At 43.2% G+C, this 27,427-nt stretch overlaps 1 protein-coding gene across 2 annotated transcripts in view; it reads right to left on the bottom strand.

The window, feature by feature from the left end:
• The window catches only part of MAD1L1 (mitotic arrest deficient 1 like 1), a 351,231-nt gene that overhangs the window by 101,106 nt on the left and 222,698 nt on the right, over positions 1 to 27,427 (bottom strand). For both annotated transcript variants that reach the window (XM_029957937.1, XM_018067302.2), the window contains one exon: positions 21,614 to 21,821. In XM_029957937.1, the coding sequence (XP_029813797.1) occupies positions 21,614 to 21,821 (208 nt within the window). The remainder of the gene's footprint in view (positions 1 to 21,613; positions 21,822 to 27,427) is intronic.

The following is a 27,427-nucleotide window of genomic DNA, read 5'->3' as shown; positions in this document are numbered from 1 at the left end:
AAGGGATACAGTTGCACAAATTTCTTCTTCAGTGGGGAAATTAGTAGTGGAGAAAGTGATGTTCTACTGGCTGCCCTTTGAGCTCAGGCCATTTCTAGTTACACAGATTCATAGAATAGTTTGGATTGGAAGGGACTTTAAAGATCACTTTGTTCCAACTCCCCTGCCATGGGCAGGGATGTCACTCACTGGATCAGGATGCTCAGGGCCCCATCCAACCTGGCCTAGGAGAGTTTGGGAGAATTAAATCCGATAAACCGATGTGCCAGGAGTTACTAATTCCATATGCTGACTGGAAATCACACCCAAGAAAACAGGATCATAACCTTGGGATGACAAATTTATATTAAAAAAAAAAACCAAAAAGTCCAAACCAACAACAGAGAACACCAAGAGTCTGGCCTTGGAGATAAAAGTAGAAATCTCTTACCAAGTGAAATATTTTGCTAGTGCTGAACCAGCTCATTACCTTCAGCTCTGTGAAAAAATGCTTCTTGTGACTTTGATGGAAATTCTTCTAAACAGCAGTGATTAGAGATCTCCACTCTAGAGCCAGAGAAGCACAAAAACCCCTGAGCAAGTCTCCTGTCTACAATAGTAGGAAAGAAAAAAACTATTGCTGCACTTTTTGGGTGCATACTGTCAACAACTCTAAGCTCATCCTTTTCATACAACCTATAAACATATTAAAAAAATTATGAGCTCTGCCTGTTTCAGGCCTGAGAAACATCCATAGAGCACATAATGGTCCAAAATGGAGCACTTTAACGTGTTCTTTTCTTCACTGACATTTTTAAAAGTTTCTCTGTATCATCTAGGAGATATTGTCCTGAGTCAGACAGCATGTTACTGCCATACATTCATATAGGACATTCCACAAACAGAAAACCAATATCTAGAATAATACAACCAAGGACAGAATAGGTCCTTGAGGAGATGAGGACATGAAGCAACTCAGAAAAGTTAACTTAAAAGGGTAATTCGTAGTAAGTAATAATAAAGGTGAAGGAAAAAGAGTTCAGAGAGGATGCAGAAAAGATTTCAAGGAGTCAAGCACTCTGATATCTAACAAAAAAAGTGGGATTTGGAAGAATGAGAAGACAGAGATGGACAAATGCAATCAGCCCACAGCCACCCAGAAGGCTGTATGGACCTACCTGCTAAAGACAACACCTTCCATGGATTCTTAGAGCTCTGTCCAAATGCAGAAAAAGGGCAGTTTAAATGAAAGATCTAGCCTAATCATCAAGGAGGATAAAATTAGTACCACTTTTAATTCTTTTCAGCTGATGTGGAGGAACAAACAGGGGTGGTGACTGGTTTCACATGTGCATGTTCAAATTACCTTAAACTAGGTAAGCAGGACCAGCTGGGAAGACCTCAAATCACAAAAGAAGCCTTTCTTTTTTCTAACAAAGATATTTTACTGGCCTATAAAAAAAAACATACCCGAAGGAAAGATTCTGCAGAAGGCTCAGCATCTTTCTTCAAAGGAAGGCCACTGAAAGAGTCAAGCAAAGGGACTCAATAGCTTGAGAGTTTAAACTAGAGCTTTCGGCATAATTTTGACTGCAAATAATAATAAAATGCTCTGATGGAGTTTGGGTGGAGAAAAAGGGCGAGGGAAGTAGAAACACATTCTTAATTAAAATCTCATTTAGCAATTTATTTTTTTTTATGTGCTTAAAAATTCCACTGAGGTCACCATTCTGCAGAGAGATGACAAACTCCCGGGATAAAGGCTGGAAAATCCTGGTAGTCATGTCACATTTAGCAAGTCAAAGATATGTTTGTATAAGGCTGTAGAGGGCTAAATCCATTTTACATGCCGTATGTATTATTAATTTCTGACAGTGGGCTTAGAAAAACCTAATTCGCTGGAATACGAGCTCCCTTTGAGCGGAGGGAAGCCTTTTCAAAACTCATCTTTTATTGACTGAGTCATTTTTGAGTCAATCTGTCTGCTTTCGGCAAGACAAGAGTTTTAAATCTTCTCTCTTTTTTTCCTCCTTTTTGAGTCGTGGCAAGTCTATTAAAACCTGCTAATGTATGCAGCAAGGCCTCTGATTTGAAATGTAATGAATTCTTCAGATAGTGGCAGATTAGGGGGGGGAAGATGATAGAAACAGCCAGAGCCGGCCAAAAAAAGAACTCTCCAGAAAAAGAGGAGGAGAAGGGTGAGTGGGAACGAGAAAGATTAACCCTTTTTATCCAGAAGAAGAAAATCTTTAAGCTCCATTAACAGAATCAGTTAAAAAAGCAGAACTGGATGAGGCAGAGCATCTTCAGGCTTGCCTGGGGCTGAATGAGACAAAGAATAAATGAATCTTTCCTCCTAGAGTCTCTTGTAAGATTAGGTAATTCCCTAAGTGAAAAATGAATAACTTAGAGAAAATTAGCTCCATCCATATAAATAAGCCTTCATATTCCAAACTCGTCACCCAGAGCTTCCCAGGCGAATGCCCTGAAACATTTTTTGCTGTTGTGTAACAGATGGTTTCCTCCACCCCCCTTCCCTGGGTTGGTTCCAACCGCAGTATCTTTCAGGTGATCTTGTTTTAGCACAAAAATGAGCATTTTGGGTGTAAATCATCAATCCTGTTAGTGAAAGGCTGCTTGGCAGTTTTATTGTCTTCAGCATCTTTGAAGTGCCGGACAAACCTTACGGACTTACACAAATGAGAGATTAGCACTGTCTCCATTTTACAGATAGAGGAGCTAAGGAAAAGAAAGTCAAGGATACTACTTAATTCAACAGCACTGATCTGGTGACAGCCCGGGCTGAGAACACAGAATCTGCTGAATCACGGCACAGACCTGGGATATCTTCCTGTTTAACAGGAAAATTCATAGCTCAGCCTTCAATTTGATGGCTTTTAAAAATAAAATTAGCTCTATAATAAAGTTCTAATGAAACAAAACCTTAGAGAGAACAGTCTGATGGAGCACAGGTGACCCAGTGGATTATAATGAAAATTAAGCTCAGCAGAACTGATGCAGGTGAGTAAATATGGAAATTGAGAAACTGGTCCTGTCAGCCTAATGTCCCTTTGCTAATGACAGGCACTGAAATGTTTTAACAACTGAGAAATCCCAAATAACAGAGGCAAAATCCTCCAATTTAACATGCAGCAGAGGTATATAAGCCCATGTATGTCTTTAAGGAGAGACTGTGTTTCCCTACAGATGCAAGGCACCCAGTCCTCTATCACACAACTCAAACTACAAAAGGCAAAAAGTTTTAAGTGCAAAGTTAGCTCAAAAGCTGCTGGAGGCACAGAGACTGTGGAAAGCAAGCATGAACTGGAAAAAAACAGCAGCAGGAAACCTTTGCAGTGGGATACAGGACACAGGTAGAAGTGTTATCTTGGAGGCCAGCAAGCCATGGGAGTTAGCCTGGCTTTTCAAATTGCTCCCAGGTACAGTCTGCATTTGCTGGCAGAAACACAATTTTTTCCACCCTGGAGAATAACAATGGCTGTATGTCTGTGCCCACATCTCCTAAACTCCATCAGTCCCTTGATCTGATTCTCCCCAACTGAGAAATTCTCTTTTCCTACCTGTCTGTTTGCTTCACAACCCTGATGTGAGAGCAGCAGAATTCACAGACAAGAACTTTTACATCTCCACAGATTAGTGCTTTTGGAAAGAAGAAGAGGTTACATTTGCTTTCATGTGCGTAGACACAATGCCGACCTTTAGCTTGGTCCCAGCCCTCTGATTCAATAGCTGGCACTCACTCCCTGAATCAGTAATGAACTAAAGGTTATGGCAGGGAGCACGCTGTGCTCTGGATATACCATTTTTCAGAGAAGATAAGAAACTCAGACCTGGAATGGTACAGAAGAGGTAAAGTACCTTCCTGGCAGAGCATTTTTATTTGGGGACAAGGGCACAAACCAGGACTGTGGTATCAGCCCTCACGTCTTTACAGATGCCATTTGGTGACTGCTCTGCCTCCAATACTTCCAAGTTAAAAACATACTTCTCACTTTCTGCCATCAGGATGGTTCCTGTGTGCACTAAGCAGTTAGTGTACTTCACACTAGCCATGGATGCATTTAGAGATGGATGAAGCAATCCCTGTGCAGATTTCCTATGGCTGTTAAGTTCACAGAGCACTTTGGGAATCCCAAGAGGCCAACGTGCTCATCGCATCACACCAACAGCAGTAGCAGGCTCAAAGAACAGCCTACCCCAGAATATCACTATTTTTCTTTTCCAACTGCAGCCTGAATTCCCTCTACACAGCCTCTACATCCCTCCTTCCTGTCCCATTCATTTGGAAGATCTTCTTGGCATTGCTTGAACTCTTCCATCTCTCTGACTTTTGAGACCTCTGAACCAAACTCTGCCTTAGTGCAGGATTAGCCTGTTTGGAATGAGATCAGTCAAGAAACCAAGATCTCCGGTGCTTAGTCACCAAAGAGATTATTTTGGTATAGAAATAGAACACAGCATTCAGGTAACCTTGACTCTTGGTCTCCAATGATCCATCTCACACCAGGGAGCAAGTGCACAGAGAGTCCTGCTGTCTTGCTCTGCAGCATCCCAGAAGAGGGATTCACTTCAGTTTTAGGTTTAGAGATTTTACTCACTGCTGATATGGACTCTTCCCACTGAGGCCAATGACGCCAAGTGCCACAGAGACCGTGCTGCTGGCATGAACAGCACTGCCAAAACAGGTCAGAGCGGCTTAGGAAAAGTATACACTGAGGAACAAGTGAGGAAACGAAAAGTGGTACACACAAAAGGTCTGTGAGCGTGGGATGTGCAAGCAACGAGAAACAGATTTACCCAACTTGGCTAAATCAGTGAATTAGCTCTGTGCTCGAAGAAAAAGTTATCCTTAAAGGCTCTGCTATTCAGTAGCTCACTTTACATTTGACAAAAAGTCTGCAAAAATCCTCCTGCATTATCCCTAGCCTTACAGATTTTTTTCTTTTCATCTGAGGCTCAGAGTGGGGATTACCCATTAAGGTACAGTGGCCAAATCACATTCAATCTATTCTCTGTTAAAAGAAGAAAAAGCTTTATTCTTTCCTGTCCTCTTACATCTCATTTCCTTCCCATGTCCACATCCAACTTTCAGTAGGTGAATAGGTTCTGAATACCAGGAGGACACACAGGATGATACTAAATAACAATACTCACTTCTCCATCCTACAGGCCGCAACCTACTTCTTCAGCACCACAGAACAAGGGTTCATTTAAAATCTCCATCTACTTCTCAACCCAGCAATGATACAGTTGGCAATTGTCAGTCAGCACTGACCAGTTTTGACCTGCAGAGTTTCCACAATTTCATCCCCTGTCTTGTGAACATGGATAATGGTGACAGCAACACTGGTAGGTTTATAGCAGAGCATCTGGGCTCATCTACACTCCAAAGTTAAAACATCTGCAGTGGTTCACATCTGGCCACCCCAAAACTTGACCTGGCAGCACCAGCTTGAGCAGATGTGTTCAGTGAGGGATGAACCAACCAGGAGATCCAGCTCTGAGCTGTGCCAGCTCTGCCCTTTCCCCTGCTCCGGGAGCCCTGGAGTACAGCTGGGGAGAGGCAATAAAAGCAAAAGATGACTGGAGAAATACCTTCACAGGCAGGAGAAGCACGTAACTACAGGCAACGAAAATGCTTTTACCACACTGAGTTTTTACAGAAAAGTGTTTGCTTTTCCTCAACCACAGAAGTCAGAGACTGTAAACATCTGCTCGTTCATGCAGTTTCTCTCCCACAATGTTTTGATTTAGGTATTTTCCTGTAATGTTTACAACTTAAACACATCAGAATTGTGCCAAGGCTCCAGTAATAAACAGTAAAAGGGATTGAAGGTGTTAGAAAAGTGGAAAACCAATAAACCTAAAGTCATTTAAACAAACTGACAAGAGCTCTGGCATCACTCTGAAGCATTCCAAAGCAGAATTTCTAGAGCTGAAATTACCTTGAACGCATCTTTCCAGTAAAACTGAAATGACCTCCCTTTCAGCATGAGATCTATTGAAGTATCTTGACCCTTTGGACATTATAATCTTCTCACACAGCCACGTGTGAGTTATAACATCAAAGTATTTTAGCTGATAGACATTATCAACAGTTGCTTCAAGAGCTGGTGAGTTGGAAGCCCGGCATGGCTGTTTGTCATGGTTTAATCCCAGCCAGCAACAAAGTACCACGCAGCTGCTCCTTCACTTCCATTCACCATCCATAGGACTCTCAGTGCTGTTTATTCTGCTGCTCCATTAATTTTATTCATTTGTATTGGGATTCCAACACAAAAAAAGTCAATTATGTCTCACTAGGAATTATAGAGAACCTGTGTAATTGGGATTCTGATTTAGTTATCAATACAAAAAGACATTCTGCTGCGCTAAGAAGTGAAAGATAAAGCAAGGTTTGCATTATTTGCAGCTGCTCAGAGTAAAAAAAAAAAATAAAAAAAAAAAAGAGAAAACCTAAAGAGATTTTTATTAATGCTTTAGATGACTTGGAAAAAAAGTCACTTAATCATAACATTGTAAACAAGGAAGTTCTACAGCAGTATTTAAAAATATCCAAAATTGTTTCAGGAGCCCCATTGATTTGAATTAGGCAGCTGCATAATCACAGGGGCTGCAATTTTAATGAACGTTTCAACAGGAAATGTAGAGCTGATTATATATATATCAAAACAGGAAAGATCCAAATGCTGCAGCAACTCTTTTTTTTTGTTGTTGTTTTGTTTATTACCTCAGTGTGCATATCCAAACCGACTCCAGAACTAACACAGAACTTACCTGACAGCCCCTCTCTCCTTGGCTCTCAGTGCTTCTGGCTGCAGCTCTGATCTTCCTGTCCTGATACATGTCATTAGGCACAACATTTTGAAAAATAATTAGTGATTCAATCAGATTTTACACTGGATCAAGTGACTGGAAACTTCAATGCTGTGCTGCAGTTTTCCCTTAACATACTTTAGGGCATGTTATATATACTTAATTAGATAATGTTTATACAGTGCTTTGAAGAAATAAGGAACTCTGTAAGGGCTAGGTCGTATTTTCAGAAAGGAAAAGAGCAGTGTTGAGACAGCACAGGCACAGAGGGAGAGCAAAGCCCTCAGAAACCGAACACCATCTTGTTTTCAGAAAGGTTTCAGGACATTTGAGAAAAAATACATCAGCAGCTTCCAACATCAAGGCACCAAGAAAGAAACAAAAGTTGTGAAACAGGGGATGCTGCAGAAGCACTGAAATGACAGTGTTGCTGATAGTGAAGTGAGAATAGTGATACCAGAGTCAGAGGCATCAGCACCTGCATAGAAGGAAAACTTTGTCTATAGTCAAACCCATTGATTATTACACTGTTATGGTAGTTTGCAACATAAAGACTCAGACAGAGCTGATGAAACGAAATGCACTCCACTCCTGTGAACACCCTTATTCATAAGAGTGGGAACTAATGGAATAAAAGTATCTGGCTTCCTATTATTTTGCAGCGAGGGAAGCAGGGCTTTTTTTTTTCTAAAAGCTAGGGAGCTTTGTTAGCTGCACGCTAAAATACTAAAACACACTACAAAACACAAAAATGTGTTCACCACAGGTCTTCCTAGAATGAACAGGGATCAGCACATGGTCTTCACCTGACTGGGCACTCAGAGCAAGCACCAGAGAGGACGCAGAACACAGAAAGGGGAAAGCCAGGTTCTCGTCTGGATCAGGGCGAGGCACAGCACAAGTCCTCAACAAAGGGCATCCCATCCAAACCTCTGTTCAAAGAGCTTGCAAAGCAACAGAGCAAGCTGTGGCTAAATCCACTCAGAATGAACAAGTGATGCCGCATCCAGACGTTCGGATCCCTACGGGGGGAGCGGCACCGAGAGTGCTCCAAAGGGTTTCCAGCGAGCGATGAAAGCAAACAGTGTATGCAGGGAGCTTTAAAAATGATTGCAAAGAGAGCCCTGAGCTTCTGTTCTGTGCAGTTTACTCTTTATTTTTTTTTTTATTTGCCTATAACTAAATTACATGATTTCTTTGCAAGTCTAATTAAGCAGTTAATTGATGCTGGTGCCCTTTAGCATCTGGTATTTAAGATTAAGTAAATAATGGAGAAAAGTGCATGCAGCACCCAGCAATAATTAAACACAGCAAGGGTTTGTTCCCCCACCCTTCCCTGTTTTAACCTGTTACATATAAATCTCTGAGGATAACTGTCTTTAATAGCCTCAAATACACTTACACACCATAAAATGGATACTTGACAACAGTATTTTTCCTCACAGAGATGGTGATAGTAGGTGAATATTTGATCTTAATTAGGAGCTTTTATTTTACACCTTGCACTCAGGGTGAGGAAAAGCTCCATTGTCACAGCTCTAGCCAACTGAAGAACATGTTAAATGGATCTTCATGGGAACACACTTTTAAATCCAGGAGCATGAGTGCTGGCATCATGCATTAAAGATCTGTAGTCAAATTTTTCCCTTTTTGATTACTTACTTCTTCCTGATGGACCATACAGTGCTATTCATCCATTTCCCACAGTCTGTGAAAATGCAGACTATGAAAAAGGAAGACTAAGTTATCTAAAATAAAACTGTACATAAAACAAAAAAACCTTTGGATAAAAAGCAAGCATCCAGAGTTCTAGTCATCACTACAGAACATAGATCCAGGTGGGGGAAATCTGTGTTACTTGTAGTAATTTTCAGCACTCTCTCCAACATCACTGGCATGAGGCTCACTATGGAATGCTGTACACAGGCACCTCAGCTCACTGCCTGCAGGAAAAGGAGTGATGATTTCGTGCACAAAAAGTCTGATCAGGAGACACATCTCCTGGGGAGTGAAGATCCGTCATTATTTATGGTCATTTCAGATGTGGGCCCATGTCAGGCTCACAAGGTGCAACAAGACCAAGTGCAAGGTGCTGCACCTGGATCGAGGCAATCCCTGGTATCAGTATGGCCTGGGGGATGAAGGGATTGGGCACAGCCCTGCTGAGGTGCTGGTGCTAGTGGATGAAAACTCCATGTGAGCCAGTAGTACACACCTGCAGCCCAGAAAGCCAACCCTATCCTGAGCTGGATCAGCAGCAGCATGGCCAGCAGGTCAAGGGAGGTGATTCTGCCTCTCTACTCCCCACCTAGACCACTGCATCCAGCTCTGGACTCCTCAGCACAGGAGGACATGTGAGTCAAACTGCCTTCCTAATAGAGCTCTGATTCAAACTAACAACAGTATGAAAGGTTTTCAGTTCTTACAGAGCTGCCTGATGGAAGGAATTGATCCCAAAGATTAGTGCCACAATCTCTTTAGACTCTGCAAGCAAAAAAATCTCGTGTGCAGACTCCTGCCCACCTCCCATGGGTGCTGTGAGTCTTAATTAGTATTATCTCTGGCACAGTCAGAGACCTTTGGACAGGGGGTACGAAAGAAATGGAAATTATCATCATTATGCCTGCTACCACCAGTGCTGGCATTCAGGGTAAAGTCTTCACAGCAGATGGTGAAGTCACAAGCATGGCTGGCTACAGTTATAATTTCCCTCATCACAGACTCTCCTTGTTGGAGCAGCTTCACCTCTTGATGCCTGAAGAGCAAACCAGAACCTGCTCTGACAGGACTGCATCCTGCTGGTCAGTACTGCTGACACATTCAAACCAGCCAGCACTCAAATCACTAGAAAGTAAATCATCCAAGGGACTTTCTAATTAAAAAGGGCTTCATTTTGATGGCAATTCTTTCTCCCTCCTGTCACAGTCAGCCCCCCCCCCCCCCCCCGAATTCCAATCATTAAAAGGAAAAAAACAAAGAATTAGTCAGCTTTTGTTAAGTGTCAAACATTCCCACTCTAAACAACGAGCAAAACAAGGAGAGGTGTTTAATAGCTCTCAGAGCAACTTTATACCTTCCTAAACACTATTTCTGTACCTCTTGCTAATTACTTATTTGCCCTGGTTGTATGGAAAAGCCTGGCTCACTCCATCTTTGACAGAGGAGAACAGCAGTGTTTAACATGCTGCAGGAGGTGTGACATGCCTAGTTCTAATTTTTACCCTTATTTATTTCTGTTGGGGTTAGCAGCTGAGGACTCTGAGCTACCTGAGGCGTAACTAAGATGCCATTAGCTTTAAATCTGTTCCTAAGTGCTGCAAGCAGCCTCTCCATTTGGCTTAGGACATCACCTTGCAGATGAAGCCTTTGCATATGTGGGAACATTCTGCTTAAAATTTTTCCTTTCTCCAAAAACTTCCTAGGGATTCTGGAATGGAAGCACAGGGTAATGCTCCCCTCCTCTTTCCTAGGGTTTTTCAGGCTGTGAAAAGTGAAGGATCCTATAGTAGAAAGAATTTATTTGAAATGGAAGCAAAGAGTAATCTCTGCTACTCCTTGTAGCACCATGGGAGTTCAAACAAGTTCTGCAGGGAGCTTGCAAATGCATCAGCACCCTGCCCACGTACCGGGGAACGGTCTCATCATGGAAACAACCTGACCTGGAGTTCCTTTCCATGGTGGCTGATGATGGAAATGCCTTTAGCCCAACATCTGTTACGCGGCTCCAACATCACCAGTTCTAACTCAGGACTTATTTTTATCACTTTTCTAAAACAGGACAGAAACTTCCCCTCGCCTAAATTCTGCCTCGTCTCAGGGAAGGCATTGCAATATGGCAGTCTAAAAGGGGAATCACACGCCGTCGTCATTACCAGCCTATTCAGAAACCCTTTGCTGAATCTTTCAGATCTGAGCATCTCTTTGATGCCACCAGCAGTGAGATTTCTGATGACACATCCACAGTCTCCAGTGAAGGTGGGATGCTGCTGCTGCTGCCTTCGGCCCTTTTTTACAGAAGACTCTGATCTATTTAATTTAAATACTTTTGCTGCACACCTATGATGGTGTCTGATCATGGCAGAAGGTAACTTTACAACGTTGCACACCTACCCAAGAACTCACCATGTCACAGTCCTCCGACAGGACCCATCAAGACTCTTCTATTCAACAAAGACAGAAACACACTTGAAGAGTCAGAGAGTGAAAAGGCAATTTGTGAATCTGATTTCATCTTCAGCTTTTCATCTGTCTGATTTTCCTCCATTGAGCTGGAGCTGGCTGTATATAAGAATGAATATGCTGTTCCCTAATGGAGGCTGAATTGACTTGCTCCTCTCTAACTAGAGATCATGCCAGATAACCTGGCACTGAAATGGAGAAAATATGGAAACACTACAGTAGTGAGGGCAGACTCCATCAGCTGCCACCATACCAGGTAGCTTTAGTTTACTTTAAAAAATGGACTTCTCCCAGATGCTCAGAAATCCCTAATGGGCAGACACGACTTTCCTGCATTTTAGGATTTGCTATGATTTAATACGACACCTTTGCCTCCTTGGCACAAAACTACATCAGCAGCATGAGATGCCCAGACCAAAGCCAGCACTATGAGAGGGTCTTAAGCCTTTAGTTTAGGATGCCCTGTGATTATAACCACTGGACAAACTGCCCAGAATATGTGGACATCGGCAAACCAGGTTGATAGGTGTGATGGTGCTAAGAGAGGCTTTTCTCCCTCCCTATTGATGTCCTTATGTCAGCACCACATTCAAAAGGCTATCACAGCATTATCACATCATGGTACTGATGTCAGTGCCATGATTAAGATGGCAAAGTAATTACAAGTGTCTGCTTTCATACGCTGATTGCTTTCCAAATAGATGTTCTTCGTTCCAAATAAATCCACTATGGATTAACATTTCTCCCACTTGTTCACCACCTAGAATGTATTTGATTAGAAAAGCCTGATCAAAACTCTGCTTGACCATTTTTCAGCACTTCACCATTTTTCTTTTCCTCATCAGGGAGAAAAGTGTATCCATTAGTTAACCTTTTCAAACACATTCTTTTTGTAGCCTAATTCAAAGAAGGATTATACAAAAATCGTCAGGCTCGGCATGTGAATAGCTTTTTGTGAGCACAGGGAACAAGTATTCATATATCAGAACATCAGCATGGGGAGATAAGGGAGCTGTATACGTGAGAGCTTATCTGAATGCAAGATCAGCCCTGTGAAACCAGCATAAACATCAAGGACACAATCCATATATTGATGTAATTCTTAGTGGTACTAGTGCATTTGTGTGAATTTGCAATTAAATAAAGCTTATTCCTTACAAAGAAAACAAGAAGTTAAGGATATAATTCAAGGTCTATGGAGATCAATGGGAATTTTTTTTCATTGCATTTGAATATAGCTTCATCTACCTGCCTCCCAACATGTCTATTAGAATATTAAGAAAGAAATTAGAATTTGTTTGTACAACTTTTAAACAGGCCAAGAAATCCTCAATTCTCTTAGTCTGCTGTCTAACCTAACAAATCCAAAGCCTTCCTTTCATTCACAGCTAACATTTAATGTGCTTTAATCCACACTAGTTTCATACCTAATAAAGTCATTGAAAATACCACAAATAGATGTGGGTGGCAAATTAACTGAGGCAGGAAACATAACTTTGAATCTCCTGACTTTTAGGCAATTAAAATATCAACTTAATTGTTGGATCTGTGTAGCTTCTCTCATTTTAATATGTAAATCAGTCTCTATTACACTATAGCTCAAAGAATGTGTGACTCGGCTTACTTGATTAGGCTGGGAATTGCTGGTCCTGCTGTCACCATGTTTACACTTTAGTGACAACTTTGCACATCAAATTCACATAATGCAGTGTCATCAACTTACTCATCAAATATAAACTTCTTAAATACAGCCGCTGCTCTGAAATATTGAAACAGCCTTATTTTACTTCATTTACAGCTCCTAAATAATCAGTGCAAGTGAAAAGAAAAACTGGGAATTCAACTGCAAAACAGTATTTTCCAGAAAAAAAAGAGCTTTCCACAGACAGAGAGGTGAACCAGAAAAACAGTCCATGCAAACAATTATCCTCTGGCTTCTGATTTTTAGTTGTGTGTTTAAAATGTGGAACGAGGAGACACATTTTCTCAGTCTCCCCACATTCACCCCACCTCATTTGGGATTCAGTGCTAAGGAGCCCCGATTTATCCTCTGAAGACAGTCAGATTTCAGTTCCCAGCCACATATACTTACCTGGAAATTGAAATGAGGACTCCAGAGAAAAACAGAAAATTCAGTCATTTTTTTCCTGTTATGACCCTGTCACAACAGGGAAACCACCATCTTGGATAGTATGGAAAGGGTCAATATGCTCAATATTTTCCCATTCCTGTAATCTTTTCTGAATCTAATAAACATCCCCTACCACGGGAACGTTCACCTCGCCAGCACAAGGCTTTTTAAGACTTCCCAGTATCCTTGACACCCCTTGCAAAGTTCCTCCACTAGATTTCCACCACTCTCTACTGCTCACAGAGGCATTGAGCTTTAATTTCCAGGAGAAACAATACATTGACAAGAGGCAGAGCAGAGATCTGAGGCTCTCCGCTGCCGGAGCGCTCCACCACGCTGGCAGGATGGTTTTTCTGAAGTCAGGGAAATCGTGTCGGCCTGAATTTGAGACATCAGCACAAGCCTTTCTTCTCAATCCTGCTGATGAATGAAAGAGCATTTTCAATTGTGTACATCCAGAGGCCTTGTGGCACATCGGGCCTAATCAAAAGCTGCTTCGTGCAAACTGCTGTCAGAGTCAGCTCATACCACAGCCTCGCAGGAGCCAAAGGGCAGCTGCAGATAATACTGCATTTCCTTCTCCTCAGGAGAAATGCTGGACTGGAAAGATGATGCAGGAGCATCCTGACTGTCACACAGACACCAAGGAGGCCGCAACCAAACAGTGAGAGCTTGACTCAAACATCTAAGCAGAAAAACACAACTGCCAGAGTTTACCAAGACCCATAAAGCTCAACAGCCTGTTGGCTTGACTCTGGTTGATGAAGAAACCATCAGCACAGAGGGACACAGAACCAGAGGGATGTAGAAGAACTGTGTCCAGGAAGGTTGTTGTGTTTTAGGTGGTAGTTTCTGTACAGTACAAATTTGTTTTATAAGGACTGGGGGTGGTGGGGTGGGAAGGAGTTAAAACACAGAGAGAAGAGGTTTGGATCCTTTTGCTGCTCACTGATTTCTCTCCTTGAAAAGGCTCTGAACTTCCCCTGGGTAGAAATGAAGGAGCACAGCTACTTCTGGGGGTTACTTCTGATAGTGAGAACAATTACTCCTCATGGTCACTTAGTATTTTACTCACCTACTGATGGACTGGGAACTAGAACCCAAGTCAGCAGGCTTAAAAATACTGTTCCTATCACCAGTTTTTACTCCAAAGCCACATCCAGAGTAAGCCAAAAGGAGATAGAATACTCTCTGTCAGCCCAGGTTTCTCTACACATTTCCAATTGATTTATCTGCTCCCAGAAGTCCCCTCTAGCCTTGCTCTCTGCCCACCTGTAGTGACATTAGCTATCTCTGACCTTCCCACGCACCTCAGCAAAGGCAGCCTCTTCCTTCTCAGACATAACACCACCTCTTTACTGCACCAGTACTGAGTAAGGAAAACACATCCTCCTAGGAAACCAGCAGCCTTCTCCTCAACTGTAGCTTCTTGTAGTGCTACTCATTTCTATTACACCCTGATTCAAGGCAGGATCAATAAGCCCACAGAATCTTCCCTTGGGAGCCTCCTTCCTCATATTGCTACAGAAACCATTGCAGATGTTCTCATAGTTGCGTTTAAATTTGGTCCCCCTCACCACATATACATTTTTATTTTCTTTTCCATTTCCTTCTCTCTCACAACTTATTTTACTACTTTTTTTTTCTTTGCAAAATGGCTTTATTTTCTCTGGAACGTGACTTCTACTAAATATTTTGTAATCAACTTCTACATAATGCCTAGCAGGAGGGTAGGAGATGCTTTAAAAAAAACCTTGTAGGAGCCACTGGAGCTGTATGGAGGCATTATGAAGGTTCACAGGCTGCCTCTTACAAAAACAGAGATATTGAGTTCTTTAAGAATTCCACATGTGAATTGGGTGAAAAAGAATGGCAGGAGGAAATCCTGCAGCTTTTCTGCTCTTTGTGAAGGCTAAGTATAGCCTGGATAGTAACCTCTGACTGACACCAAGTTTTACACATTCGGTAGCTACAACAGAACTACATTACAGAATTTATTGCAAACCTCTGGCTCCCTGGACAGCAGACAGAGTCTGGAATTCCCAGTAATGTCTCACTGGCACCTCCCATCACAGTTTCTCTAGGAGCTGCAGGCTTCAGGCATCCTTAGGGGTTTGTTGGGTCAGCAACCCTTGGCCCGCTCGTGTCCCGGCCGCTCGCAGCGCACAGATTACGTTGTGCTCAGGGGCAAGTCTCTGGTTGTTTCACAGATTCATGGCATGTTGCCACAGGCAGGGCACATTGCTCACAATATACTCAGTGCTGCATGACTTCATATCTGCATTATTTCCGAAAAAACCTCGGGAATCTATCTGGATGACGAATACTATATACGACAAAAACAACTTTTTTTTAACTGGGGAATGTTTCTCCCAGTCCTCTTGAGACTTTCATTCAAGCCAGGAAACCTGGTTCTTTATAGGTGCCTGCACTGATTTCAGTAATGCAGAACATTTACCATCAAAGGGCACAAAGGCTTCAAGGCATTTTCCCCTTATGGCTACACTGCCCAAATCCACTGACATCCTCATAATGTCAAAGGGTTTTATGGACTCTGCCCCCAGCCACTGTAATGCTGTCTATATGAAGTACAGGAGGTCCCAACCTGGCTGGAGTCTTTTAGGAAAACAGGTATATTTAGCAGCACCACTGGTTATCTGTGCTATGCTGAGACAAAAGGATATGGATGATAAGGAAGGGAATCAAAGTAAGCTCTATTTAAACTATCAGCTTATTCCCAGTCTTAATATACTATTCAGGTCCCAGACTGGTCTAAATGTCTTGCAGAAGAGAAACTAGCACCATAAAAACAATAATGAGAACTAGCTGAGAGGTGGGGGGATTGCCCCATGGAGGCTCAGCTCCTCAGCTGCAGAGTCAGCACAGAAGGGCAGCAGCTCCGAGCGGGTCAGGAGGAGCAGCTCCCAAGGACTGCTGCTAATAATGCTCATCCTGTGTGCTGCTTCCCATATAATTTGTGGTTTGCACACTGAAGCTCTTTAACATCTCGAATGCAGGGAACAGTAGGGAATGATTTCTTCCCCCATCAAGGATATGTGGCCATCTCTGGAGTGAAAGAGGACAGACCTTCATCAGTGCTCAACAAAACACCAGAGGCAAAGTCAAGCTCTTTGTTAACTTCAGATGAAATTGGGATATGCAGAAAGCAATTTACTGAGAAACAGGCAGGGCACAAAGGCTAACATCCTGCTCTTACCAGAAGTCCCCCAACATTTGAAGGCAGCAAATGCCCTGGACCTTTGTGCCTCTTTAGAATGAAGGCAACTCCTTCAGTACAAACTGAAGGGGAACTAGAATGTTACACATCAGCAAAAGAAGTGTCACCTAATGAATCCTTCTTCTGCTTTAGGAAGAGGCAGTATGTGATTGAAGGAGAGTTGCCCTCCATGCCCTCACCTGGCCCAACACTGTTTGACCAGTGGGATGCTGGGAGCCATTGGCACAGAGTGAGGAGTGAAGGCTGCACTTGCACGTGTGCACCCACCAGCAACTAAGGTCATGGAAAAATCCTTCATCAGGTGGACTCAGGTTTCATTCACAGGTGCAGCCCTCATCATGTGTGGATTCCCTACACAGATGGTAGGAAGCACCAAGGCTTCCAAGCACCAACAGCTCAGCCAACTGTGGATGGAGAATGGCAACTTCTAAATTCCATCTGCTCCTTTTTTGTCGCCTTCTGTACTCAGAAACACATTCATCAGAAGCACAAGCATACTGGGACAGTGACAAATTTTGCCATCTCTGGCTTGTCACTTCAACAAGATTAGATTATTTTAATATTAATTCATTACCCAATTTATATTCAATTAAATACATTTTTGCAAGGCCCTGACATGGTAGCGATGCTGGGACAGCCTCTACTGAACGCCAGATGTAGCATCTCTGTTGGGGTCAAACACCTGCCTCTGAGTGAGATTCCCCAGTCCTTCAGCAAAGACCCCCTTTTCCTACTTTTTCCTAACTAGGGAAAAAGGACACTGAAACTACTGAGATAGATGAATAGCTTTCCTTTTCGGTGGGATTATGTTCACTTCCAAAATTCTCCACAGATGGTTGAAATCAGAGCTGATTTCCCCATCTTCCTTCCTGGTAGGGGTGCCAGCCTGTCTCTCACCAGAAAGAATATTAAAAGCACTTTTCCTCTTTCTCACAGGGAGAGGCTGCCTGAAGTAGGGAATGCTCCACTGTACCTGCGGGATAGCAATAAATCATGAGTGCTCATGGAAAATTCACATTAGTGCATTCTTTTAGTCAGGAACCAGCTTCCACAGGTCATCCATTCCTACCTTCAGATATACTACCTTTAAGATGAGAACACAAATAGAGATAACGAGCACCTGAAGCATTCTCTCTCATTTCTACCTCTGCTTCGCTACAAGTCATTACTTCTGTCAGCTCCCCATTAGCTGCCACCTACATATTTGCTTGCAACTAAGATCCAAATCCATCTCTAGCAGTGCCAGAAATCAAGAGGCCCACCAGGACCACACAAGACCAAAAGAAAGGAAGATCTAAACAAAAATTGCCTGGAGAGAAACAGAAGAAAAAAACCAGAAAAAGCTATGGAGCTGGAAGAAAAAAAAAGCAGCAAATGCAGACTGAAATACAAAAAGGGGGTTGGGAGGAAGGCGTGAAGATTACAGGAAAGAGAAATGCAAAACTGGAACAGATTCCAAGTCTGGGCAGCAATGCCCCATGCCACCTTTCCAAAGCTGTTACAATCTGCATCCCTGTTTCCAAGACAGCAGGACTCGGAGCCTCTCCCCAGATGGCTGTCTGACCTTGGTGCACCCTGCTCTTACACAACCCAGCCCCGGCAGAGGAACACGACACCCACAAAGGCACAGCCCATGCCCAGAGCACAGCAGCCACAGACCTGCCCTGTCAATACAACACGAGCCTGAGTGCAAATTTATATTTTGGAAAAGGACAGCATGTGTTTGTAGCTCATGCTGTTCAAAGCTCTCCCTGCAATACCCCTGGCCCCCACCTGAACAGAGACTATTATGGCACAAATGAGAGGAGAGGGCCACTGAACTACGTGGCAAGTTGCCAGGTTGTGCTGCAGCCTCCAGTGGTTATGCTCAAAGAGATTTAAAGTCCAGCATAACCTTGATTTTTAATAGAGTCACATTTAATGAGCTTTAACGTCCACAGTAATAATTTTCTTATTACCTATCCAGGAGTCGGAACTATGATCAGAAATAACGTGCTGCACTCCAGCCCAATGAAGGAATTTAATAAAGGCAAATACATTATTATCAAAACCATCAAGATCATTGTCCTTAATGCCTTTTATTTGGTTGGTATATTTATAATTTTGTGAACCACAAGTGTAGCTGTTGCAGACCACACAAGCTTGCTGAACACAGCAAACCTGACCGGCCACTCAAATCCCTCACCTCAGCCAACTGGCCAGTCAAGTTATATGGCAAAAAAGGACAGTAAAATCTTACATTTACCTCTATTTATCTAAAGACAAAATGAAAGCTTACATATGACCTCGGTTGTCCTCTCAGCTTTTGTCCACACTCTTCCTACTCTGTCCTCTCTCTCTCCATCCCATTCAACTCTGACAGCAGGGACCTCCCACCCCAAAAGCTCAGAGAACTGAATTTGCCTCTTGCATGTGTTATACAAATGAGCTGGATAAACAGACAGATGGGTCTTGCAGCTGACAGAAAGGGGTGCAAGAAAAACTCCAGTTCTTCTTATTTTTGTACAGAAACAGCTTCACAAACCTCACTGAAACCTGCTCTCTTATTATGCACAACAAACACCCCTCCCTGGGGCAGCCAATTGCACAGTGACAAACAGAGCAGAGGGAGTTTCTGCCACACTCTCCCCATTTCACACCTTGAAAATACACTGAAGTGGAAGGCATATGGCAGCTGCTCCTGTGGGCAGAGCTGTGGAGATCCTAAGAAAACAGCAAAAGCTGTACCTTCCATTTCTTATCCAGAGGGAGACAGTGTGAGTTTTCTGGCCATGTGAATCCATGTTGTTAAGCCACTGCTGAACAGCTGCTGCATTCACACTGCGGATGCAGGATGGAGTCAACACAGAAATGGATGCAGCTCGCACGGCACACTCGATGAGCTGTCCCCAGACCCACCAGGAGCATTCCCTGCCCCAGCAAGAAGGACAAATGTGGCATTCACCTGGCTGATTTAAAGCCAGCTTAGAATCACCCACTAACCTTGCAGTCAGTGCCCTAACATCCTCAGTGTCTCTTGCACATCCCAATAACACAGCCTTCATGCTCCAACCATGCTGCTGAATTCCCACAGCAGAAAGGAGAGTTTAGGAGTACTTATGGCAGTGTGCCCCCATGCATGACAGTGATGCAACAAGCACATGAAATACAAGGAAAAACACAAGATCTTTCCATATAACCTGGCTAATTAACACCTTCACCCTGGTCTCAAAGAGAGTCATCCACAGAGCTCCTCCATCCTTCACTAACAGCTCTTTTTCCCCATTTTGTTTACAAGAACCACTTCCCTATGCACTTATAGGCACTCTGAGAATGCAAAGGGCCCTCCTGTGACTGTGATAAATGACACTGAAGTATTTCCTACCCTGCTAGGCTCTGCAGCTGATGCTCTCCCATCTGAGCTGGTGACCAAAAGTCAGAATGACGTAGCTTGGGACTGAGGTAAAAGGAAAAAAAAAGGATCACATACATGAGGCTGGAAACACCCTGAAACCCAGTGAGCTGTTTGTTTTCCTGTTGGAATCAAAGGCAGAAGAGAAAACAGCTTTAAAAATGCATCCCTTCTGAGCTAACAACAAACCTGGTAACATCCCAGCACACAGGCACCTCACAAACAGCTAAAAGCAACTGCATGAAAGGCAGCAGAATAATAATTCTGACTAAAACGTCACAGGAGGCACACGTGAGAAATGCGTTCCCCCAGAAGAGATGGTCTAATTACTGCAGATGATACCCCAGAGGTTCATTCAGCAGCAGCAGAGACACAGAGCTGACCTCACCTCTGCAACCTCTGTGCCCTCCCTGGGCTCACAGGGCACTGCCAGCCCCATGAACCCGCACTATCAGATGTGCCAGGTACTCAGAACATAATGACAGACAAGGGCATCTGGGCAGCAGCATCTACTGCAACTTAGACCCCTAAAACTCAGTGCATTTCACATTCAAATGGCAATGAAAGAACTATCCCCAAGAACTGCTCAGTGGGGGTCTCAGACTGGAAGCTCCCACGGACAACAACGGTCTCTCCTAAATGTTTGCCAAGTGTTTCATGCTTATGCATTTGTTAGAACATCCACTAGCAGCAGTGACAGGCTGTCACTTACCTCCAGCATCCAGTCAGCTCTTCACTTTACAAACCACCCCATCTGCACTTCTCACCATCATATTTTTAAGGCTATATAGTGCCATAATCCACTATGAGATGTCGGAACGAACACATTCTCTGCAGTAATAAAGTGCCATTGTTTGAGCGATGGGAAAACAAGTAAGCTGCTGAGAATTTTGGTTTCATAACAGTGAAAGATGTTTTCTTCTGCCCTTTTGTGGGTCTGAAATCTCCAGCACATGTGGCCTTTGAGAAAAGCTCTGCTCTCTCAGCCTCATCTGAGGGAGGCTCCTGACCTCAGGACACTGACCACGTACGTGCAGCTGGAACACACCAGGACCTTCAGCTCTCTTTTATTTTTCTCTTCTCTATTAAAATTGGTTTGAGGGCATGGGAGAGTTACAGCAGTAAGATTTCCTGGGCTCTGCAGTATGACTCGATTCTGTCTGGTCCCTCACAGTGTTGCAGGTGATGGGTCCAGCTTTACTAACAGCCTTACCTTGATTTACAGAGTCTGAGAGCATGTCTGGAGGTGTTGATTTTGGGGTTACTTTACTAAAAAGTCTCACTCAGGTACGTGAAGGGAAGAGAGACTGTACTGGAGAGCCACAGATCCTGTGAAACATATTTAGCTCGGTGAAAGATGTACTCTGCTTTCATGGAGTATTGAATGTAGCTGTGATTAATGGGGCACATATTCACTGATAAACAATATTAATTTGTTTTAAGCCAGGTCTGAAAAGATTTCAACCACTTGCTTCCCTGCAGCTATGAAAGTTATTTCCTGCTGTCTGTACTACCTCAAGGGCTAAACCAGCTCTGAAAGGAAGGAAATATTTCCTTTCACTCCATCAGCAGCACCAGCCTATGAGGGTTATTGTATGGGTATTTCATTTATCAGGAGCAAATTATATGTATCATTATTATTTAGCCTTAACACCCACCCTCAACCAAACTGCCACAGGATTGCCACCACACATTCCCTTTCTCCTGCATCAACACAGCTTTTTCCATTTTCCTTATAACTACTCCATCAAGCACATAAAGCATGCTGTCTGCAATGTCTCCATCTGCTTCTGCAGTCAGTTCCTTTGGCAACATGGATGAATAAATGCATCTCCAGGACCAGGAGCCAGCAGCCTACCTGCAACTTCTTGTGGTGACTGAAAACTCCCAACTCCTTCCAGATTCCCCGAGATGGAGCCGCCTCCTTCGAGCACCCTCACCATCTCCCGCAGCCTTTCACACTCCTCCTGGAGCTGCTGCTGCTCCTCCTTGCGCTGCTGCTTGGCCAGAGTCGTTGGGTTCATGCTGAAATGAAGAACTTTGGTTCTGCTGGGGTCAAAGTCGCCCTGTGTGGCAGAAACGACAGAAGAACATTGAGTAACTGATCCAATCTCTGAGTCCACCCAATCTGTACTGCTCTGTGAAGCCAAAAAATGTTACAGGAGGAAAAAAAAAAAAGGTGACATATATGCAGTGACAATGTTTTATTCCAACAGTTGAAGTCAGTCAAACCCAGTGTTGTTTCACCTTCTCTTTCTACTCCATCTTTAAAAAAACACTCAAAACAAAAACAAAGAAAGAAACAACAAATTAAAAAAACCCAAACAAATAAACCAGAAAAAAAAACATAGAAACACTCCACTCAACAGAATTTGCTCCCTGGCTGACACCTCCATGGTTAAATTTAACTCCAGAAATTAAGTTTTATAACTGTATTTTAAATCTCTTGATAGCAGGAGCTTATAATGAACTCCTAGATACACCCTTAAATTACAGCAGGACACCCAGTACCAGCCTGATTTATTGCTCATATGAGCCAGCAACATCTATGTGACTCTAAAGGTGGAGTCACTAGCAAGTTTTATCAGTTTGTCCCAAGCAAGGGAACAGATACTCCATTCTTTCTTCTCAGAGGTGAGTTGTATTTACAGCAGTTTAAATAGTCAGACAAATCCTATGATGGCAAACTAATATTCTTTCAAAGAGAGAGAAAAACACTGATGTTACATTTGTGATTTCAGAGAGACAATTTTCACATAAACTACAGGAAGCCTCATGACCATAAATGTAGTAAAGCATGTGCTGCCACAGCACTCTACCCAGCTGAAACCCTATAGCAGTGTCTGCATAAAAAGGTATTTTATATGGTAATATTTTTCCTTCAATTAAATCTCAGGACCTAAAGTGATTTTGTAAACATTAATTAATCCTCAAGAGCAGCATGAGGTAGATATTATCCCAATTTTATCATTTCATTTCCATTAAAGACGTGCTAGAACTTTATGTGGGGGTTTTTTCAAGCACACCAGAGCAGAGAATGAGCAACTTCATCCTGCACTGCTGGTCATTGCTGGTCAGAGACCCTAGAAGATTCCATTCCCAAACATCTTTTGTTGAAAATACTCTATTCACATATTGTAAAGCATCTCAGCAGGCAGTGAACTGTTGAAACTTGCTGCCCCAGGGCCTGGCAGCAGACATAAAACTGCTTCAAAAACAGGCTTGACAAATTCATGGACAACAGCCTCATAACTGGGCCATGCCAGGGGAGGACAGGGGAGCATCCTCCAGCATCTCTGGCTGCTGGGAGAGTGGACAAGTTTATGGGCTCTCACAAAATAACATCTTCCATCACTGTGGTCAAAGATGCTTTCCTGGGCTTTTTTACATTGGCCTTGGCCACGATAAATTTAGGAGAGAACTGAAGGACACAAGCAGAATCTTGGGGATGTCAGAGGGAGAACAAAGTCAGCTGCAACACCACCTTATTAGATATACTCTCCCCAGTGACACACTGGCATTTACAAACCTGTTTCCACACCCAGCTCTCTACTTTCTCATGCTATTTGCACTTCAGGACCCTTCCAGACAGGTCAGGGCACTCCTCATTCTCATGTTTGCCTTTCGAGGGAAGAGATTCAACCCCAAAGTTTGTGACAGGGTTTACACTGGCCAGCAAAAGGATGCTCTCGATATCAGCACTGCAGAACCTGGTTCTCCCTGCACAGCCTCTGCTTCTGACCAGCCAGGAATGGCAGCTCTGGCCCTGTCTCCCTTGCCAAGGTCAGGCAGAGCTCACAGTTCCTTGTTTCAGTTGCCACCACCATTCCAGCTCCAGTGTAGGGATGACCATCACTGCAGACACTCACATGTGGCACGAGGCAGCAGCAGGATCCTGGAGGATCCTGTGTGAGAAAAGCCATGCCCACCTGGAGACTGCTGCAACCCACAGTGTACCAGTCTGTTTATTTTGCAGGTTTTTTAGTTTTTACTATCATCTCTCTGGCCTTTCTATAAAGCCCTGCCATGAAGCTGCAGTGCTTTGGCTGTTACAGATCTTCCAGACCATTTATCCTCTCCTTTTACAACATGCCCCCCCTTGAAAAATCATGTTCTAAAACTCAGCACCAGGGCTCAGCCTTATTTTTGGGGTTCACCAGCTCTCCTCAACACATCATTCTGAAGCTACACCAAGACAGGCAAATATCTTAAAGCTCACAGTGAAAAGAAGGCTGTGGCAGAATCCATCTCATTTAACATTTCTGGGAGATCACTAACACATTTGCTATGCTACCCACATTTTTGGGCTAGGGGCAGTAGCTTTCTCTTTTACACAGCACACATCAAACTAGTACATTTCTCCCTAAAGCTAAAATATTAGTGCAGCTGGTTTATATTATAGCAATGCCTAAAAGAAACCAAGTGAGACAGGAATCCCAGCGTGTACAAACCCCACAGGAAACCACCACCTAAAGCCCAAAAAGCAGACAGCAAAGCCTGAAGTCTGGTATGTGAGGAGAGTGCAGGTATGGAAAGATGCAGTCTCCAGTTCCAGATTCCTTAGCAGCACCGTGGCAGAAAAGAAAATAAAAGACATCTCCAGAGCTGCCCCTTCTCACCACCAGAACATGCTGCTCCCTTACACAGCTGCACCAAGCAGAGTGTTCCTTAAGTCTCCAGGAAATTTACTAACATCCTATGGAGTTTCAAATAAACGCACGAAGCTTTCCATGGAAACACTGCAGACCAGAAGCAAGGTCTGATGAAAGGGATCAGTCTCATGTGCAGGTAAAGCAGAAAGTCAAAATAGTATCACAGCTTCGATCGTTCGGAGTGTTATTCCAAATTTCTGAAGGTTGGAAGTGACTTTGTGTCGTGAAAATGAGGGGTTTGGGGTTGGCTCTAGGAAGAGTCACGGTTGGAAACTGCTAAATATAACAGACAGAAAAGCAGCATTAAAATCTCACCAGCATTTGAAAGACATGAAACTCTAATGCTGGTAGGAAACCAGGGACTGAAGAAAGCAAACAACCTCCTCCTGGAGTCCCTTTAGCTCTGGAAAATGTAAATTGCTGTTTTTCTCTGTCGACTGCTCTTCTCCCCACAATAAATTAGTCTTACTGATCATAATTTTTTCTTTTCAGTTCTGCAGCAGAAGTCTGGAAAACGGTGTTTCAGGCACTGGGAGAGACTTAAAACAGATCTGCCCGTTTATAAAATAATTTCTAATCTTGGGCCACTGAAGAGGAACACCAAACAGTGGCATTTGAAAGGCGGGTACAGAAGAGACAGCCACGTTCCTTGAACAGGAGCTGGGACTCCCTGAACAGCTGCCCAGGCACAGCTCCAGATGCTGCTTCTGTGCTGAACCAACACATGCAAGGAAGTATTGCTTAACAGAGTTAAAAAGTATCTTGGAACAAACAGTAATGTATCCCTGGTTTACCCAAGAAGCATGAAAAGAGTGCTGCAGGTTTGGAAACTTGGCCTGAATGCAAGACTTGACCAAATCCACTTAAGCTTGTGGTGCCTTTATACAGAAATATGAGACATTTGGGGGATGCAATCCATGAATGACCTATAGACCATCCCTCTGTTGGAAAGTCACCCTGGCCCTGGCTCATTCAGTAGGTAACTTGGTAGCTCATTCTGCTCATCAGCACATCATGGCCAGTGTCTCAGAGAGCAAAGATGATACATTAGTACCAGTTTCTCAGCAGTATCCCCTCTCTACCTTTATTTTATCCAATAACTGAAATTTGTAGAGCTGCTGAAGAGTAAATGACTTGGAGAGTCAGAAAGAACTGCTGGCATTCATCGATTCTTCTTTCAAGGAATAACATTGAACAAGTAATTCAGATTTGTCAGAAAAATGTACACAGAGCTTCAGTTTAGGGGGAAGCAGTAAATACCTTGATTGATTACAACCAAGTCTGGTTGACACTCAAAAGAGTGGATTATTCATTCCTGGAAAGCAAGATGCTAACCAGCTGATTTGGTGCTTAAAGCAGCAAAACCACTTCTGTGCTCTCAGAAGGGCACTGGACATTTTACAGAGATGATTTGTTGACTCCCTATGTTAATGTGCTCTACGATTTGTGAAATAATTTTGTTTTGATGCATTATCCTCAGCCTCCCAGGCACGTGCCCCAGGTATGCACAAGGGAAACTCTCTCACGGACCACCAAGAAGAACCATCCCACTGCTCCTGTCCCAACTGCACAGTCACTGTGAGACAGACACCACAGATGCCACACACAAATATTGGCTTAATGCAATATGTTCCAAGAACACTCTGGGACGTGGCAGAACTATTTAGTAAGACTGGCTATCAATAAACTTTCTGACAAAAGACTATAGAAAAAAGAATTTGCAACAGGGCCAATTTGTCATCTAGAACAGAGGTACAAGCTCAAGTCAGATGCTGCTGCCTCCCTTCTCACTTCCATCTCCCAGCTTGAAAAAACCACCCTGAGGAGATAATTGTGCTGATGCTATGTGTCATTTTTTAAAACTATATTATCGGCAAACAGTCAGCATGTTGGTCTACGTGTTGAAATTACAGCTCAAAAACTTCCTAAGTAATCTGCCCATTAGGGAAGAATCAGTCAAGTGCCAAAGCAATGAATGAAGACAGAACTGCTTTAATCTCTGGAAAACAGAAACTTTTCCTTTAGAAGAGAAGTTGTTTAGAAGAACAATGAAAGCTGCCAGTGACAGCACCTTGAAAAGGGATGAACTTATTTTGGCATCTCTCCTCCTGGTTGTTTGAAAACTGCACAGTCCCAATTCAGCGATGTCTTTCTCCAGGAGCTATAAAAGCTTTTCTCTCTACTCCACTCACTTTCACAGGCACACAGGTAAGAATAAAGTACTTAAAAACCATGTGGACTACTTTACATTTGATGAAACGTTCAGTGCTTAACAGCCCCATTTAAGGTCTATTCATCTTCTGCAGGTATTTCTGATCAGAAGGCAGAGCTGGTAGCAAAGGGAATAGTCTCCACTGGTGTGAATATGTTTATCTAACATCACTAATGAAATTAAAGAAGTCCATACATCCCAAAAAGGCAACGACTGTCAGGATACAATGTCAGCAGGCACCGTCAAAGACTTTCAACTGACTTCTTCATAGGCTCCGCCTGTTTAATGCTCCTCTAAAGCAAAGTTGTCAAAACCCATGGATGAGGCTGACACGCGCTTAAGTGCCTTATCTCTTTCACAGTCTCGGTATCTATCAACCTTAAAAGATTGTGATTTCTGAGCAGCACAATAAATTCTGGCGGAGCATATGGACAGCTGAGTTAAATTGCTGCTCGCTGGCAATACAACAGCTTGTGCTTGCCCCTGCTGAGAAAAGGCTGGCGATTGGAAGCTCTTCAAGGAAAGGACCGTCTCTTCTTCGCGCGACTCTCGCACGCGGGGAGCGCCGTCCAAATACGAGCAGCACGCGCTGCTGCCTCCCCAGCCAAGGAACTTCTTTCCGTGCTGACTTCTTCAAAGAGAGATCTCCAAGGTTTCCGGACTGGAATGAGTCATTCACAACACTTGAGAATTTAAACGGAAACAATTTAAGGAGCTTAGTAGATGATATCAGCGTTAAATGGGTCAGTGGTTACCTTGGAAGAACACTGGAAATAAAGTCTGTATCTAGCTGTGGGAGACAGATGGG

The sequence above is a fragment of the Manacus vitellinus genome, unplaced genomic scaffold (assembly GCF_001715985.3).
Source record: "Manacus vitellinus isolate BGI_N305 unplaced genomic scaffold, ASM171598v3 scaffold_12_pilon, whole genome shotgun sequence".
NCBI lineage: Eukaryota > Metazoa > Chordata > Aves > Passeriformes > Pipridae > Manacus > Manacus vitellinus.
The sequence above is the reverse complement of the archived record's forward strand: the minus strand, read 5'-3'. Positions and strand labels throughout refer to the sequence as shown.